General features: G+C 60.5%; 1 protein-coding gene across 6 annotated transcripts in view; it reads left to right on the top strand.

The window, feature by feature from the left end:
- FBLN2 (fibulin 2) overlaps window positions 1-14986 on the top strand; it is a 108965-nt gene extending 93979 nt beyond the window's left edge. For all 6 annotated transcript variants that reach the window (XM_070576477.1, XM_070576480.1, XM_070576476.1 and 3 more), the window contains 8 exons: window positions 523-660; window positions 2387-2530; window positions 2649-2777; window positions 3182-3307; window positions 5720-5836; window positions 6335-6463; window positions 11362-11485; window positions 14061-14986. In XM_070576477.1, coding sequence (XP_070432578.1) covers window positions 523-660; window positions 2387-2530; window positions 2649-2777; window positions 3182-3307; window positions 5720-5836; window positions 6335-6463; window positions 11362-11485; window positions 14061-14418 — 1265 coding nt within the window. In that variant the 3' untranslated portion in view covers window positions 14419-14986. The remainder of the gene's footprint in view (window positions 1-522; window positions 661-2386; window positions 2531-2648; window positions 2778-3181; window positions 3308-5719; window positions 5837-6334; window positions 6464-11361; window positions 11486-14060) is intronic.
- The last annotated feature ends 435 nt before the right edge of the window (window positions 14987-15421 follow it).

The following is a 15421-nucleotide window of genomic DNA, read 5'->3' on the forward strand; positions in this document are numbered from 1 at the left end:
GCTGCTCAGGGCCACACAGTGGGTGAGGGCGGCGGGTCCTTGTGGGTCTGGTGGCTCCGTCCTTGGAAACTCTGAGCTTGCTGCTGCCAGCACTGCCTCCCGAGAAGCCTGGACACATGACCGTGGGGATGTGAGCGTGCGTCCCTGTTTCTCCTGCCCTGGCAGCGGGCACAGCGGTTCAGAGTACAGACCTGGGAACAGGCCCTCTGGGTTTTGGTCCAGCCCAGCACGCCCTCACTGTGGTGCTCTCTGTGCCTCGATTCCCCTGTGTAAGGTGGGGCTCGTCACAGCCCCCACTTCCAGGCTGCGCACGAAGTGAGTGAGTCCCCCTCAGAGCTCTTGAGACAGTGCCTGGTACCACAGAGCTCGGTCAGTGTGGTGATATCATTGTCACTACTGGGCATGGGCCACGGCTGCGACGGTGCTCCCCCAGCTCTCGGGGGTACAGGTCAAGGTCACGCGCGGACGTGTGGGGGGCGCCCACTAGCCCACCGGCCCTGACCCCCGGCCTCTTTGTGGCAGACATGGACGAGTGTGAGCAGGGCACGCACAACTGCCAGGCGGGCTTCACGTGCCAGAACACGCAGGGTTCCTTCTACTGTCAGGCACGGCCCCGCTGCATGGACGGCTTCCTGCAGGACCCCGAGGGCAACTGTGTGGGTGAGTGGGGTCCACCTGGCCCTGGGGCTCTGGGAGGGGTCGTGGGGGCTCGGGGGCTGTAAAGATCAGGGAGGCCTGGCTTGCTGCCTGTCCCCTCTCCCAGCCTCAGTGTCCCCACTGTGAATGGACGTGTCAGTGCCTGGCCCCAGGAGGCACATGCTAAAAGGAAGCTCTTACTTATCCTGAGCTGTGGACCTGGGTGGAGTTACTTCCCCCGAGGCCTCAGTTTACCCATCTGCGGGACTGGGCTGGATGAATGCGTAGCATGTTCTTATAACCCAGCCAACATTAAGGAATGTATTTTCTATCTTGATTTGGTGCACATGTGTGCCTGCATACGCACAGCTGGGACATGAGTCTCTACTGCATGTGGTGTTCCGTGAAATTTCTGTTTGCAAAGAACGCTCATCAGACCTGCTGGGTTTCGTGCTGTGCTCGTGGGTGAGGCCTGCGGTTTGACACATCTGGCCCCGTTGTCCTCACGTGGGTCTGAGATCTCACGCTCTCCCCATGGCTCTTCAACCCCTTCCAAGAAGCCGCTGGCCTGCGGCCTGGAGGCCCCATTCCCTGAGGCTGCTGGCCGTGTCCAGCCCAGAGGCCCCACAGGACTGCCGGCAGCTGAGCAGGCATGGTCCAGGCCGCTCACCCTTGGGGAGTGGTAAGGCAGACGCTGGGCAGGGCCAGCTGCTGGGTGTGGGCAGAAACAAGGGACATGCCAGACGCGGCTCTGTCACACCGTTTCCTCACAAGGATGGTTTGTGGGCCGGGCGTTCCCATCTCACAGGGAGGACACTGAGGGGCAGAGAGGGGCTTGCACTTTATCCCAAGGGTTTCTCAACACTCCTTGGGGGTCCCTCTGGCCAGTCTGGGAGCTGGAGCTGCCCCTGAGGCCACCCGTTCACAGCTCTCACTGTGTGACCCCAGCAGTCCCCTGGGACAGCGCAGGGCCATGGGCACAAGAGGCCTGTGGTCTGCCCTGAGATGCAGCCAGGGCAGGGTGAGGGGCAGGAGTCTGCTCGCCTGCAGACAGGTCCTGGGCAGTGTTTCCCGAGAGCCTGCTGCTCGTTGCAGGGCTGCTGCAGTGCTGCACGCGTGGTTCTTTAGGCCACCACGTTTGTAAAAGTGGCAGATGTTAAGGGGGCTTTGATAAGTAATATACCGAGTAGGGGATAAAGACTTGAAGGAGGCTCCTCCACCTGGAGTGTTTAGGAGGCTCCTTGAGGAGGTGACAGTGGGGCAGGGAAGTGAGGGGCCAACCCTGAAAACAGCAGGGGCAGCGTGTACAATGGCCCCGCAGTGGGGCTGTGCCTGGTCGCCGTGGAGTGGGGAGGAGTCTGGGGGCGGGCGGGGTGTGTGAGGGAGACACGAGCTTGGCAGAGACCCTGGATGCCAGGCAGGAGGGCAGCTGTTAGAGAAGCCAGAGCAGGGTGGGACTCGTGTCGTTGTCCTTGAGGTCAGCCTCGGGTTCTTGGGGAGCCTCTGCCTCCGGCTGCTCCCTCAGAGGCAGCTGTGAGAAGCCTGTGGGAAGCACCCTGGCAGGTGCTGGGTTCTGGGTGAAGGCCCTGGGGTCATGGGACACAGGAGCGGGACAGTCTGACCCCACAGGCCTGTCCAGGGCTGGTCCGGAGCCCAGGATCAGCCACCTCTCGGTGTGGCCCTGGCCCCAATGCCAGGGCCTGGGGAGGGGCGGTGCCAGGCTCCCCATCACCCACACCCGTCTCTGCAGATATCAACGAGTGCACGTCGCTGTCCGAGCCGTGTCAGCCCGGCTTCAGCTGCGTCAACACCGTGGGCTCCTACACCTGCCAGAGGAACCCGCTGCTCTGCGCCCGTGGCTACCACGCCAGCCCAGACGGCACCAAGTGTGTGGGTAAGGCCCGCCGCCCCCTACCCGCCTGCCGGCCAGCCCTGCCCTCCTCCCCGGGCCAAGGGAGGCCCATGCAGAGGGCAAGCCCGGCCTCAGGGTGCCCACTCGCCTCCCCCCGCAGACGTGAACGAGTGTGAGACCGGCATGCACCAGTGTGGCGAGGCCCAGGTGTGCCACAACCTCCCCGGCTCCTACCGCTGCGACTGCAAAGCTGGCTTCCAGCGGGACGCCTTCGGCCGGGCCTGCATCGGTAGGTGGGGGCTGCTGGCCGGGACCCCCTGCGGCTCCCTGAGGAGTGCCCCTGCCCAGGCCCACCTGCGGCCCCCTCCTCCCTGCCACTCCTGCCTTGCTGACAGCATACCTGCCCTCTCTGGGCTTGCCCGCCTTCCTGCTCTGCTGTCCTCCTGGGACTCGCTGTGCCTGCCTCCTCTGCTCTCTCAGCCTTTGTCTCTCTCTCCCTGCCTCGCTGTGTCTGTCTGTCCCTCCGTCTCTGCCTCCAGCCTCCCTCTTGCACTGTCGCTGCCTGTCCCCATCCGGGTCCCTCCTGGTCTCTCCTTTTGGGGTCTGGGTTCCTCTCCCCACCCAGCCCCTCTGCTACCTGGGGGTGGAAGAAGTTGGCCTCCAGGCCCCTCCGCCCTCCCTGCCGCCCCGCAGACGTGAACGAGTGCTGGACCTCGCCGGGCCGCCTGTGCCAGCACACGTGCGAGAACACTCGCGGCTCCTACCGCTGCTCCTGCGCCTCTGGCTTCCGGCTGGCTGCCGACGGCAAGCGCTGTGAAGGTACCGCTGCCCCGACCTGACCCTAGCCGCTGACCCCGCCCGTACAGCCACTCAGTAGGCCCAGAGCCTCGCCCAGCCCTGCCCTCTCCCCTTCCCCTACAGCATCCCTGCTTCACACCACGTGTCCACTCTCCATCTGTGCAAACCTCTGACCTTGGCTGGTCCTCTCATTTCCTGCCGGGAGCCCTCCCAAGGGCCCAGGGCCCTGGCATCTCAGACCAGAGGGGCTGGTGTCTGTGTGGTTTCCAGCCCCAGACGGGGGCTCCTTGTGGCCAGGAACCTACCTCTGCCCCCAGTAGGTTCTGATCCTGCTCACAATTTCGGTCCCTGGGGTCCAGGCAGGGAGCAGCAGTGAGTGAATGTGAGACAGGGCCTGGAGCCACTGGAGAGCCCGGTGGCTGCTGAAAGGGGGCAGCAGCCACACAGCACCCTCGGATGGTGCCACCCAGTAGGACCGGTCAGGGTGAGCTGATCTTCTCGGTCTTCTAGGTGCCAGAAATCTAGACATTTATGTAGAATCTGCAGATTTTTACATGTTGCTGATGTTTAAAAAACACATGGTGAGTTAAACCAAGTGTGTGGCCCCCTAGATCTGGCCCATGGCTGGCATCTGTGGCCAAGTGCTCAGTGTGTGGGATCACCCTGGCTGAGGGGGAGCCGCAGGAAGGGGCTGGCACAGTGTTCCCATGTGTGTCCATGGTGTGGTTGGACCAGGTCTGGGAGCACTGGTGTGAAGGGAGGTCGTGAAGCTGCCCAGTGAAGGGGCGAGGGGCCGAGGGACTGGCATGTGGGGCATCCAGGCTGTCACTGGGCACCATCTCTCCTGGCCCCTTGCCCTTCCCAGCCTGGAGCGCTTTCCTCACCTCCTTCTGGGAAGGGCAATGCCGAGACCCCTGGGGAGCCTCTGTGCCCCTCCCCAGTCGCCTGCCTTGGCCCAGGAGCCAGCCCTCCCCTGGGACAGGGCCAGTCCAGGGGCAGGGCGGCGTGAGCAGGCCTGACTTCCTCAGACGGCACTTGGATAGGCTCCCAAGCAAACCTTCTGACTCTCATTCACGCCTTCCTCTGTGTTGTGTCACCTACGAGCCCGTCCTTCATGCCAGATCACGTGCAGGGAGCTGTGGGGGTGGGGCCTCTGCCTCTGGGTGTCACCGTGTGGTCGTCGCCCATTCATTCCCTTCTTGGCCCTTGTGCCTTCACCCCTAACTTCCTCCTGGACGCCACTTCGCTACTTCTCCACCTGTGGCTGGACGTTAGAGACAGAGATGAAACCAGCGTGGCCCCTGGCCCCCAGGAGCTCGGAGCCCAGGAGAGGAGATAAGCTATTCGTGCACTCATGCATGCGTTCATTCATGCATTCGTTCATTTGCGCATGCACTCATTCGTTCACACGTGCATTCGTTGATCCATGCACTGCGCCGTTTTGTGGAATACCCTGTGTGCTGTGAGGTCCTGAGGATCCTGACACGGATCAGACAGTGGCCCCCAAGGCCCTGTGTGACCTGACTCCCCCGGCACTTTTCCCTCTGCTCTGAGCGCACCAGCGGGCTCGTTGCTCCCTGAGTGCACGAGGCACGCCCCCGGGCAGGCCCTCGCTCTTGCCCTGCCTTCTGCCTGCAGCGCTCCCCCAGACCCTGCGTGGCTGCAGAACTGCAGCTCTCTGCCTCGCTCCCTGCCCCGTTCTCTGCTCTTTCTCTGCAGCCCCTCCAGCCTTCTCACATACTAGTTGTCTTGCTCGTTTAGTTCCCACCTTCTTCCCCAGCACACATGTGAACATCACCTCCAGAAGTGGACGTTTGTGTCCATCTTGTTCACGGTTCCGTCCCCTGTTCAGGGTGGGCCTGGCACCTTGTGAGAGCTCAGCAGTTCTCAGTTGGATGAATGAAAGACAAGACCCAGCTGGCAAGGGGGCAGAGTCTAGAGGATGTTCCATCTAAGCCATGAGTGGGCCCTTCATTCATTCACTCACTCACGCATTGTTCAGCCCACACTCCACACGCGCCAGCTCCTGCCCCCCAGGCCCCCCATGCAGTGCCAGCCCTGGGGACCAGGGCAGGCAGGTGAGGCTCAGCGCTGAGGAGGTTCTTGTTTGTGCTTAGGGGTCCCCTTGCAGAGCCGTCTGTGCCCGGTGCTGTGGACGCCCCGGGGGGCAGCGTCTGGCTCCCCCTAGGGCATCTGAGCCCACCCTGTGGCTGCCTCCTCCAAGCAGCAGGCCGGGCCCCCACCAACAAGCCAGACCTGGCCCTCCCTCGGCTGCCTGCCCGGGTGGGCTCCTCGCTCTTTTCTGGGCCTCCGACTCCTCAGCGGCCCCAAGGGGAGGCTGGATCTCTGCAAATCAGGCTCTCGAGGGCTGGGACCTTGGTCCTCATCCCTGGCCGGGAGGCCTCAGCCCTGACCCTGCCCGTCTTCCCGCAGATGTGAATGAGTGTGAGGCCCAGCGCTGCAGCCAGGAGTGCGCAAACATCTACGGCTCCTACCAGTGCTACTGCCGCCAAGGCTACCAGCTGGCCGAGGATGGGCACACCTGCACAGGTGCGTCTCCCCTGCCCAGGGCCCTCCCGAGCGGCACCCCTTCCCCGTGCGCCAGGCTTCCAGAGAGCCCCTCCAGGGCTGGGGACACACAGGACCCACAGGCTTTAGCGTCAGGTCGGAGTCGACCTGCGGCCCTGTGACTTCCTCACTTCGTGCCTTTGGACAAATGCTTCCCAAGTCTGGCCTTAGGCTCCTCCTCTGTGACAATGTGGGGGGTGAAGGATGAAACGGAATACCTTGTCCAGGCCCATGGCTGGTACCTGACAGGCCCATAGCTGATAGTAGCAATTATGGAGCAGCCCCAGGGAGCGAGCACTGGAATGGGAGTCCTGTTTTGCTTGTGGCTTTGGGCAACTCTTTCCCCTCTCTGAGCCCTGTTGTCCTCATCTGTAAAATGGGCCCCCCGGCTCCATGGGTGTGGCCAGGACAGGCTGACAGTCAGTGGCTGGGCCCTCTGGGTACCAGGGGTTCACAAGGGGCTGAACCTCTCTCCGGCAGACATCGACGAGTGCATTCAGGGCGCCGGCATCCTCTGCACCTTCCGCTGTGTCAACGTGCCAGGGAGCTACCAGTGTGCATGCCCAGAGCGGGGCTACACCATGATGGCCAACGGGAGGTCCTGCAAGGGTGAGCAAGGGGCCCCGGCCCCACCAGGGCCTCAGGCAGGCTCCGATCAGGCACAGAATGCCTCACAGAGCTTGCTGTGTGCTTAGAGACACCAAGTGCATAAGCACAGAACGGCTAGTTCCACTGGTGGCCACATTAACTGAAGTCTATGCCTGGGATGAGGAAGGTGACGGTCTTTCCACTGCTCAGCCCAGCTTAGAATTTTCCAGGTTTGGACCCAGCTCAGGTCCCTGCCCTGGGAGCAGGAGAGGGATCCTGTGGGGTGGTTCTGAAAGGCAGGAGACTGTCCAGTAAGGACCCTGGAGAGGAGCAGCCTCAGGGGTCCCAGTCTCTGTCCCCGGGTGTCAGCGATGCTATCCAGGGACAGGGGGCCAGGCAGGTCGGTGGACGTCGAGAGTGAGGCGGGACCCCCAGGAGTAGGGACAGGAGTCACAGAGAGGCTCATCCCAGCCCTGCATGCAGAAAGACGTGATCCCAGTCAGAGCCGTGTGGGGCTGGGAAGGGCTGCACAGGAGGCAGGGGCGCCCCATCACCGGGGACCTGCCATCCCCTGTTAAATTTGCAATTGAGGGGACTACTTCCCTGGGTGGCAACCAGGTTCTGTGACATCTCATCTTCCCTCTAAGCTGGAGAGTCGTGATCCTAAGTTCAGTTCCATCAGGAGTTACTGAGGCCACTAAGTTCTGGGCCTGGAGAGCCCCCAGGGTGAGGTGGAGGGGCTGGAATCCCCTGGGGAGGACACAGGAGGTGCACCAGCGGCCCCCTGAGAACTGACCCCTCAGCGGCTTGGAGCCCAGCCCGCCTGCCCTCCTCTTGGCTGGCATGACAGCGTCTTCCCCAGGTGGTGGGGCTGGGAGCTGGTGGTTCCCTGGGTGCAGCTTTGGTCCACCAAGGCCGGTCCTCGTGTTCCTGGGGGTCCAGGGGTCAGAGCTGTGCCCAGAAAGGTATGGAGTTAGACCAGTGTGTACGGCCTGGGGGTCACTGCCAGTAAATGGACCCTGGGATCATGTGAGATCTCTGCCAGCTGTTTTTGTTTTCTTTTTCACTAGTGTAGACCAGAAAATAGGGTTGGCCGGGTAGGGTGGCATGGACGTGGAGTCAACCAGAGTGTGCTGTGCCCGTGAGGACTGTTCCCGTGAGTGTGTGTACTTAGCCCCAGTGCAAGAGGATTCCTTCCTGTAGCTTAATGTGAAAAAATAATAAATTAGAAGGCCCTGATTGGGACCTGGTAAATCATCAACTTGGCGGCCTGCCGGGCCACAGAGGCCGCCCCGGGTCTCCACGGCTGCAAAGCCCTATGCTAATGTTTAGTTTAAACACAATCAGGATGGACTCTGTAAACGGTAAGGGTTTTACCCACCATAAACTGAGCTGTGCGGGAAACACGGCTTCACGTTCCTAGACTGCATCCTGCTCTGGCCGAGGCCCTGTTCCTCCCGGGTGCGGCTCGGAGAGCTGAGGAGGCTCAGCCACACGCTGCAGGGGCTTTTTGCTCTTGGAGGGGCTCTAGGTTGAAAACCTCTTTACGTTCAGGACGTCTGTCCCTGACCCCTCCCTCCGGCCCACGCTGGCACCGGGGTCTGCAGAGTGCTCAGATGTCCTTGTGTGCCTGTGTGCCACCAGAGAGGGCTCCCTGGGCGCAGGCACACGCCTGCTCTGCACTGGCTGCCGGCACATCTGACATCCAGGGTTCTCCAGCCCCAGGACCACTCAACACCCGCCCACCCCCACCTCCTGCTCTCTGCATCCTCTTCCGGGGTGGCTGCCCTTGTGCCCCCTCAGAGCCCACCCTGCAGCCCACCTCCCCAAGGTGCACAAGAACTGGTGAGGCCCAGCCCCTCTCTCGGGTCCCTGCTCCATCACCAGCACCCCCCCGCCCCAGGGGTCGGGCGAGGAGAGGCCCCACAGCACAGGAGAGGCCTTGCTTTCTCTCCGGGTCCTCCTGCTGGAGGAGCCTCTGCTCTCACGGGGTGGACAAGGGCCGAGTGCGATGCTGGTTCTGCTGCTCATGTCCACTTCCTGAGCCACCTGTGGTACCTGCGTCTGCGGCCACTGCCCTTCAGAGCTAGGAGGTTGCCCCCTTGGCGCTCCCTGTCCTGTTCTGACTTGGGCCTCCCGGCTCCAATGGGCGATGGCCACAAAAGAACAAAATGCGCCCATTAGTGTCTCACGTTAGCATCCTGCCCTCTTTAATAGCAGAAAAAGGGACAGAAGAATATGAAGGAATTCACACTGGGCCACGTTTCCTGGGACATAGGCTTCACGGAGGGCTGTGACCGTTCCCCAGCATGTGGCGCGTGCCTGGCACAGGACGGGTGCTGGGTGGACGTTCGCACACACGGCTGAACTGAGAGGCAGCTGCTGCCCTCTGGACCTGTTTCCTTCTGGTCTCTCCTTGTGCCGGTACTTGCACACACATACATGGACACATACATGTGTACTCACATTCATGTACATACATGCACGCACACACAGGTACACACATACATACACTGTATGATATTGGCTAAGTTTATGCGGGAAATAATTCTGAGTTCTCTCTCTTTTTTTAATGTGTGTAAAGCCCTCGCAGCACCCACTCAGGAAGAGCTAGCTTTTAGCAATCAGTCCTCCTTACTGACTTATGAGCATCTTCTCAGGTCTTTCAGAAGCCCTTGGGGCCTCTTTCCGGGGCCTGTGTTCTGCATTGTCTCTCTGCGTCTGCAGTGTCTGCGCTGTCCTCTGTTTCTGCATGTTTGAGTTGTGCCTGGCGCCTTGCTGTCTCGGGCTAGGTTGCGATGACACCCCCTGGGTGGATGGCCTTGTTTGGCTCTCCCTTCGCCTGAGCTCTCCAGGAGAGGCTGCAGGGTCGAGGGCCCCGTGGACATCAGGGGCCTGGCAGCACTGAGGGGCGGGGACCCCAGGGTTGAAGGGAAGTCTTGCAAGAGCTTCCTGTGAGCTTGGTGGGGCCAGGCCGCAGCTGCTGACCCTTGGCCCTCCTTCCCACCGCTTCTGGGCATCTCCCTCAGGGCTGCTGGGGGCACACGGCAAGCTGCAGCCCCCACCGTGGTCCTCCCCAGCCCCGCCCAGGCTCCAGGGCCAGGACTTCCTGCTCACCAGAGTGGGCGGCCCCGGGGCACAGGGCAAGGAGCAGGAGGCCCTCCCTCCCTCTGTGTGGATTCAATTAATGACCCATCAGCAGGATGAAGACCGCGCCCATCCTGGCCCCACGGGCTCTGGCCTCCTGCCTTGTCTTCTCCCACTCGCCTTTACTCCACCCTGGGAGATTGGGATCATGAGCCATCTTGCATAGGAGGAGAGTGAGGCTGGGAGAGGTGGAGGAATGTGAGCTGCTGTGCTGCTGAGCAGTGTGGTGGCCAGCAGCCCGGAGTCTGGAGCAGGCCGGGGCTTGAGCCCTGCTCTGTCCTGCTGCCGTGGTGCGACCCTGGGCACGTCTGTGGGTTGGAGGTGACACCCATTCCTGCCTCGCGGGGATGTGAGGATAAACGAGGTAATGAGTACAGAGTGCCTGAGCATCGAATGGACGTCAGGTGGGGACCCCGGGATGCAGGTGGCTGTTACTATTACTCTCGTCTTGTGGTTGCTTTTGTTAGCAGTCAGCTTCGCATCGTGAGTGGACCCTAGATTTTGCCATCAGGCACACTTAGCCTCTAGCCCCAGCTGCCCTGCTGACTCTGTGACCTTGAGGAAGGCTGTGCCCCTCTCTGGTGACCCTTCCCCGACAGGGCTGGCTTGAGGATGGAGCGAGAAGTCGCTGACTGGCTCAGAGTGGAGGAGTGGAGAACGGAACCTGAGGCATTCCAGGGAAGCTCGGGACAGACGCCCTGCCGCCCCCGCCCAGGGGCTGCCCTCTGAGCTGAGAGGCCCGTCCTCGCAGGAGGGGTCTGTGGAAGCCACAGATTTGCTCTCTCATCTGACAGGTTGCCTGTGGGTCACACACTCGCCACCCCATGCTGCTCTGAGCTTTCGTGAGAGCTGTTTATCCAGACCTCCTGTGTGTGCATGTCTGTGCTTGTGTGCTTGAGCATATGCGTGTGCTGGCCCAGGTGCCTGTTTCTGAGTGTGCACAGGAAGCGTGAGCACGTCCATGCAGTTTACAGGGGGCATTCACAGCTGTGCATCTTGGAGTCTGTCCGTGGCGGTGACGGGTCTCACACTTCTATCCAGCAGTACGTGTGGAGTGCCCGCTCTGGGCCAGGCACTCTGCTGTGTGCAGGGGACACCTTGGGATGGGAAAGACACACGCCCCCGCCCTCCCGGAGCTCACGTTGAGGAGGGAGAGGGTGGGAACAGAGCAGACAAAGTCACTTAGGTGTGTTTCCCAGCAGGACAAGCAGGACGAGGGAAATACAGTGGGATGGGGTGGTGGGTGAGCGGGGAGGGGACCACTGTGAGGTGGTCAGGGAGGGTGTCCTGCAGGGGGTCACGCTGAGCTGAGACCTGAGAGATAAGAAGGAACCAGCCGTGAAAAGATGTGGGAAGGTGTTCCAGCAGTGGGAGCAGCATGTGCAAAGGCCCTGATGTGGGATAAGGGTCAGGGGCAGCCCAAGGGGGTCCAGCAAGACTGCAGCCCAAGTGGAAGGAGAGGGACTCAGAGACGGGCAAGGATGCCCTGTGCTGTGGGGTGTGGTGGCCATGGAAGGACTTGGGTTTTCATTCTGGTAGGCGGGGTGGGAAGCCCTCAGAGGACATGACATAAGATGATGTGCATTTGAGAGCAACGCCCGGCTGCTGGGCGGAGTGGGTGAGATGGGGTGCATGGTGCCCGGTGGCACGTGAACTCTTCTCACCGTCGGGACCAGCTGCACCAAGACCCAGGCCTCCAGGGCGGCTGGGGTGGTTCAGAGCAGGGTCGCCAACTGTGGGGAGCCCCCCATCATCTCTTCCCCTCCCCACAGACCTGGACGAGTGTGCACTGGGCACCCACAACTGCTCCGAGGCTGAGACCTGCCACAACATCCCGGGCGGCTTCCGCTGCCTGCGCTTCGAGTGTCCCCCCAACTACGTCCGAGTCTCTGAAACGTGAGTGCCCCGCCTGGCCTCAAGCCGGGACCCTGCCCCCATCCCGGGCTGCCCAGAGGAGAGGCCCGGGGACCGGCAGCCCCTGCCTTCCCTGCCTCCTGCTCTTCACAGGTCCACTGCCAGGTGTGTGGTCAAACTGACCACAAATGGTGCACCCGAGCGCCTTGCAGAGCGTTTGGAGGAGAGAGGAGGGAGGGAAGAAGCCTCCCAGAAACTCTCTCTCTCGCTCACACATACATACACACACACACACATATGCACACACACACACAACGCATTAGTTATTTATTGCCGTGCAATACACCATCCCAACACCTAGCTCCTTACCTTGGCACACAATTACCATCTCGCACAGTCTCGGGGGGACAGGACCCCAGGAGCAGCTCAGCCGGTGATCCTGGCCCAGGGTCTCACGGCCCGCATCGTCTGAAGGCTTTGCTGGGGCTGCAGGATCCTGGGCCCCCACGTGGCTCTGGGTGGGAGGCCTCAGCTCCTCGCCGCGTGGGCCTCTCCCTGGGGCTGCTTGTGACGTGGCTTCTCCTGGCTCGGGCCATTGAGAGAGCCAGTGACAGTCCTTCCTACCCTAATCTTGGAAGTGACATACCATCACTTCTGCCCCTGGCTACAGTCCCACACTCCTGGGGAGGTTCCCCAAGGCAGGGGCAACCACACAAGGGGTGACCACCAGGAGGTGGGACATGGGGCTGGCAGGTGACCACACTCCGTATTGATGCCTCTTGGCATTTTCCCTATTTCCTGTCCTTTCTTTACTAAACATACATTTTCTCAAAGTACTGTTGTTTTTTCTATAATACAGTTTCCCACTTTATTTTACTTTGTAAAATATTTTCCAGATTTAAATTTTTAAAATTGCAAAACTGATACATGCTTATAAAAACATTCAAACTTGGGGCTGGCCCGTGGCCAGGTGGTTAAGTTCGCGTACTCCGCTTTAGCAGCCCAGGGTTTCCCCAGTTTGGATCCCGGGCGCAGACATGGCACTGCTCATCAGCGTCCCACATAGCAGAGCCACATGTACCTACAAGTAGAATTTACAACTATATATATATATACAACTCTCTCTCTATATATACAACTATACTGAGTGACTTTGGGGAGAAGAAGAAAAAAATCTAAAACGAGAAACAAAAAGTTTAAACAAAGAAAAAACCATTCAAATAGTAAAAGTGTGCAAAGCAAAGTTCTTGCCCCTCCCTAAGACAAATCACAGGGCTGCTGACGCTGGGCTGGGTCCCTCCTCCCTGCCGTCCCCGGGACAGCACGAGGTTGTTCAAAATGTGCTCCTGTGCCACGTAGCTCTCTCTCACGTCCGTGCGCACAGCCTGCCTCGTTTTAATGGCTGCGCCGTATTTCCCAGCATGGATGTGCCCGTCATTTATTCACTGGCTGCCCTGCTGGCTGTTTGCCATTTTTCACTATTACACACGCTGCCCGAGGCCTGTCCACATGCACGTGTGTTGGGACACCTAACACGTGTGTTAGGTGAGTATGTCTGGGTGACTCTGGGCAGGTGACCTCCCTTCTCTGGGTCTCACCTGCCCTGTCTGCAACACGGGATGATAGTGGCGTCACCTCCAAGGGTGGGTGTGAGCATTAGATGAGCAAAAACATGTCGTGTGTTTGGCACAGTGCCTGGCATGGCGTGTGTGCTGTGCCAGTGCTCCGTGTTGCGGGTGCCGCCCTGGCCCCCACGTGGCTGCGTGCTGCCCGCACGCCGTCTGGGCCATCTGCCCGCCCGCCCGCCCTCCGGAGCTGCAGAGCCTGGTGCCTGAGCAGCGGCTCATTTTGGAAGCAGTGAGCTTTCAGACAGTGATTTAATGATGGCGATGACAGTGGCTCAGAGGGCCAAGAAGAGACCAGATTGTTGCTGTGCTTAGAAATTGAGGCCTGGGCCCGCTGTGGGATTTGGCGGGGGTTCTCTCGTCGTCATCGTCGTCATCATCTAGTGTGGCCGAGTCTCCAGGCTTCCTGGGGAGCAGGCGTGACTCAGAGCTCCAGGTGCCGAGGGCCCGCTCCTTGGAGAGGCTCCTACCTGGGACAGGGCAGGCCATCCCGAGTCAGAAGAGGAAAGGGCTCGGAAGCAGGTTCGAGTAATGGAAGAAAGGGAACCTGAAAAGTAAAACAATCAAAACACCAGGGCCAGGGACTCCATGTAAATGAGCAGTGTGCAAGTACAACAAAAAATAAAGAGGAAGGTAAGGGGTGGGGAGGGAGCACATGGGTGAATGCCCTGCCACAACCTGCCATGCCCTGTAAGCCTCATTGTTTATACACTCGCCCCACCCTCCCGGTGCAACCATAAGGCTGTTAACCCAGCTCACAGACAGGAAACTGAGGCCCAGAGACGTAAGCTGACTTAGCAGAGGCTGCCGGGGCTCCTGAGGGTAGAGCTGGCAGTTAAGCCGGGGCCAGCCCGCCCTCGAGCCTGCTGGCCAAGGCCAGCACCACGTCGGGTGGGGGGACGGGCGGGGCGGGGCGGTGAGCGCACGTCAGCGGTGGGACAGCCGGGGTGGAGGCCAGACCCCCTGCTGACCACGCCCCGTGCGTCCCGCAGGAAGTGCGAGCGCACCACGTGCCACGACTTCGTGGAGTGCCAGAGCTCGCCGGCGCGCATCACCTACTACCAGCTCAACTTCCAGACGGGCTTCCTGGTGCCCGCCAACATCTTCCGCATCAGCCCTGTGCCCGCCTTCGCGGGGGACACCATCGCCCTGACCATCACCAAGGGCAACGAGGAGGGCTACTTCGGCACGCGGCGGCTCAACGCCTACACGGGCGTCGTCTACCTGCAGCGGGCGGTGCGCGAGCCCCGGGACTTCGCCCTGGACGTCGAGATGAAGCTCTGGCGGCAGGGCTCCGTCACCACCTTCCTGGCCAAGATGCACGTCTTCTTCACCACCTTCGCCGTGTGAGGACCTGCCTGTGCGAGTGCCTTGCGGGGGGCTGCGGCTCCGGGGTCCTCCCGCCGGTCCCGCCCCCGCCCACCCACACTTCTTTCCCTGGCGGCTCACTGCAGCGTGGGGCGGGGCGGAGCGGGCTGGGGCGGCGGGCCGCGGGTAATTGTGGCGGATTTTACTAAAACTCTGTAAATTAACTTAATTTTGCTGACTCGGTTCCCGGGCCTCTCCTACGCCCCGCCCCGCGGGAGGGAGGTTGGCAGTGGGAGGTGTGGGGAAGCTTTGAGGGCAATTCAAGGTCACCGCGGGTGCCCTGTGGTGGCGTCGGAGGACCAAAGGCTGGATGGACCGTGACCGAAAACTGGAAAGACAGCGACCACGTTGGGGCTTTTGGACTCAACTGGATGACCTGACCCCAAAGTTGATAGTCATTTTCATGTTCCACTGTGATTAGTTCTTTACTTTTTGAAAAAATCATTTTATAGGGTTTTTTTTTTGTTTAATTATGAAAGTAGTACACATACATTGCAAAAATACTCAAATAGTCCAAAAGGGTTATAAGTAAAAAAGTGAAAAAAGAAAAGCTGCCTTTTGTGAAGTGTTTGAGTCTGATGGTGGGGTCTCGCTGTCACCGGTTCCCTGCATGGTGATCAAAAATGGAGAGAAGAGGGCCTCTTGGGGACTGAGGCAGAGTGGGAGCGTGTGTCTTCGAGGGCCCGGGCCTGATGGCCAGATGTTGTCATTCTTCAAGGCATGTTCCCAAACTACGTTTTGATGCAAAATCTCCCAGTTTTAAGATGTGAGGATTTAAAACCTTTTAACAGCAGGTATGAGCCACCCTCAAAACCTGTGGCCAGAAGCCTGCTGTGGGCGGCCCACCGAACAGCCTGTTGGGGCCTTTTCTCCCCTCCCTGCTCCCTGGCTCCGTCCCCAGGGGTGTGGCAGACGCGAGGACTTCCTTCTCACTGGCCCAGCTGTCTCTGTTCCTTCGGTTTCTCTGGTTTTTAGGAAAACCGGA

The sequence above is a fragment of the Equus przewalskii genome, chromosome 15 (genome assembly GCF_037783145.1).
Source record: "Equus przewalskii isolate Varuska chromosome 15, EquPr2, whole genome shotgun sequence".
NCBI lineage: Eukaryota > Metazoa > Chordata > Mammalia > Perissodactyla > Equidae > Equus > Equus przewalskii.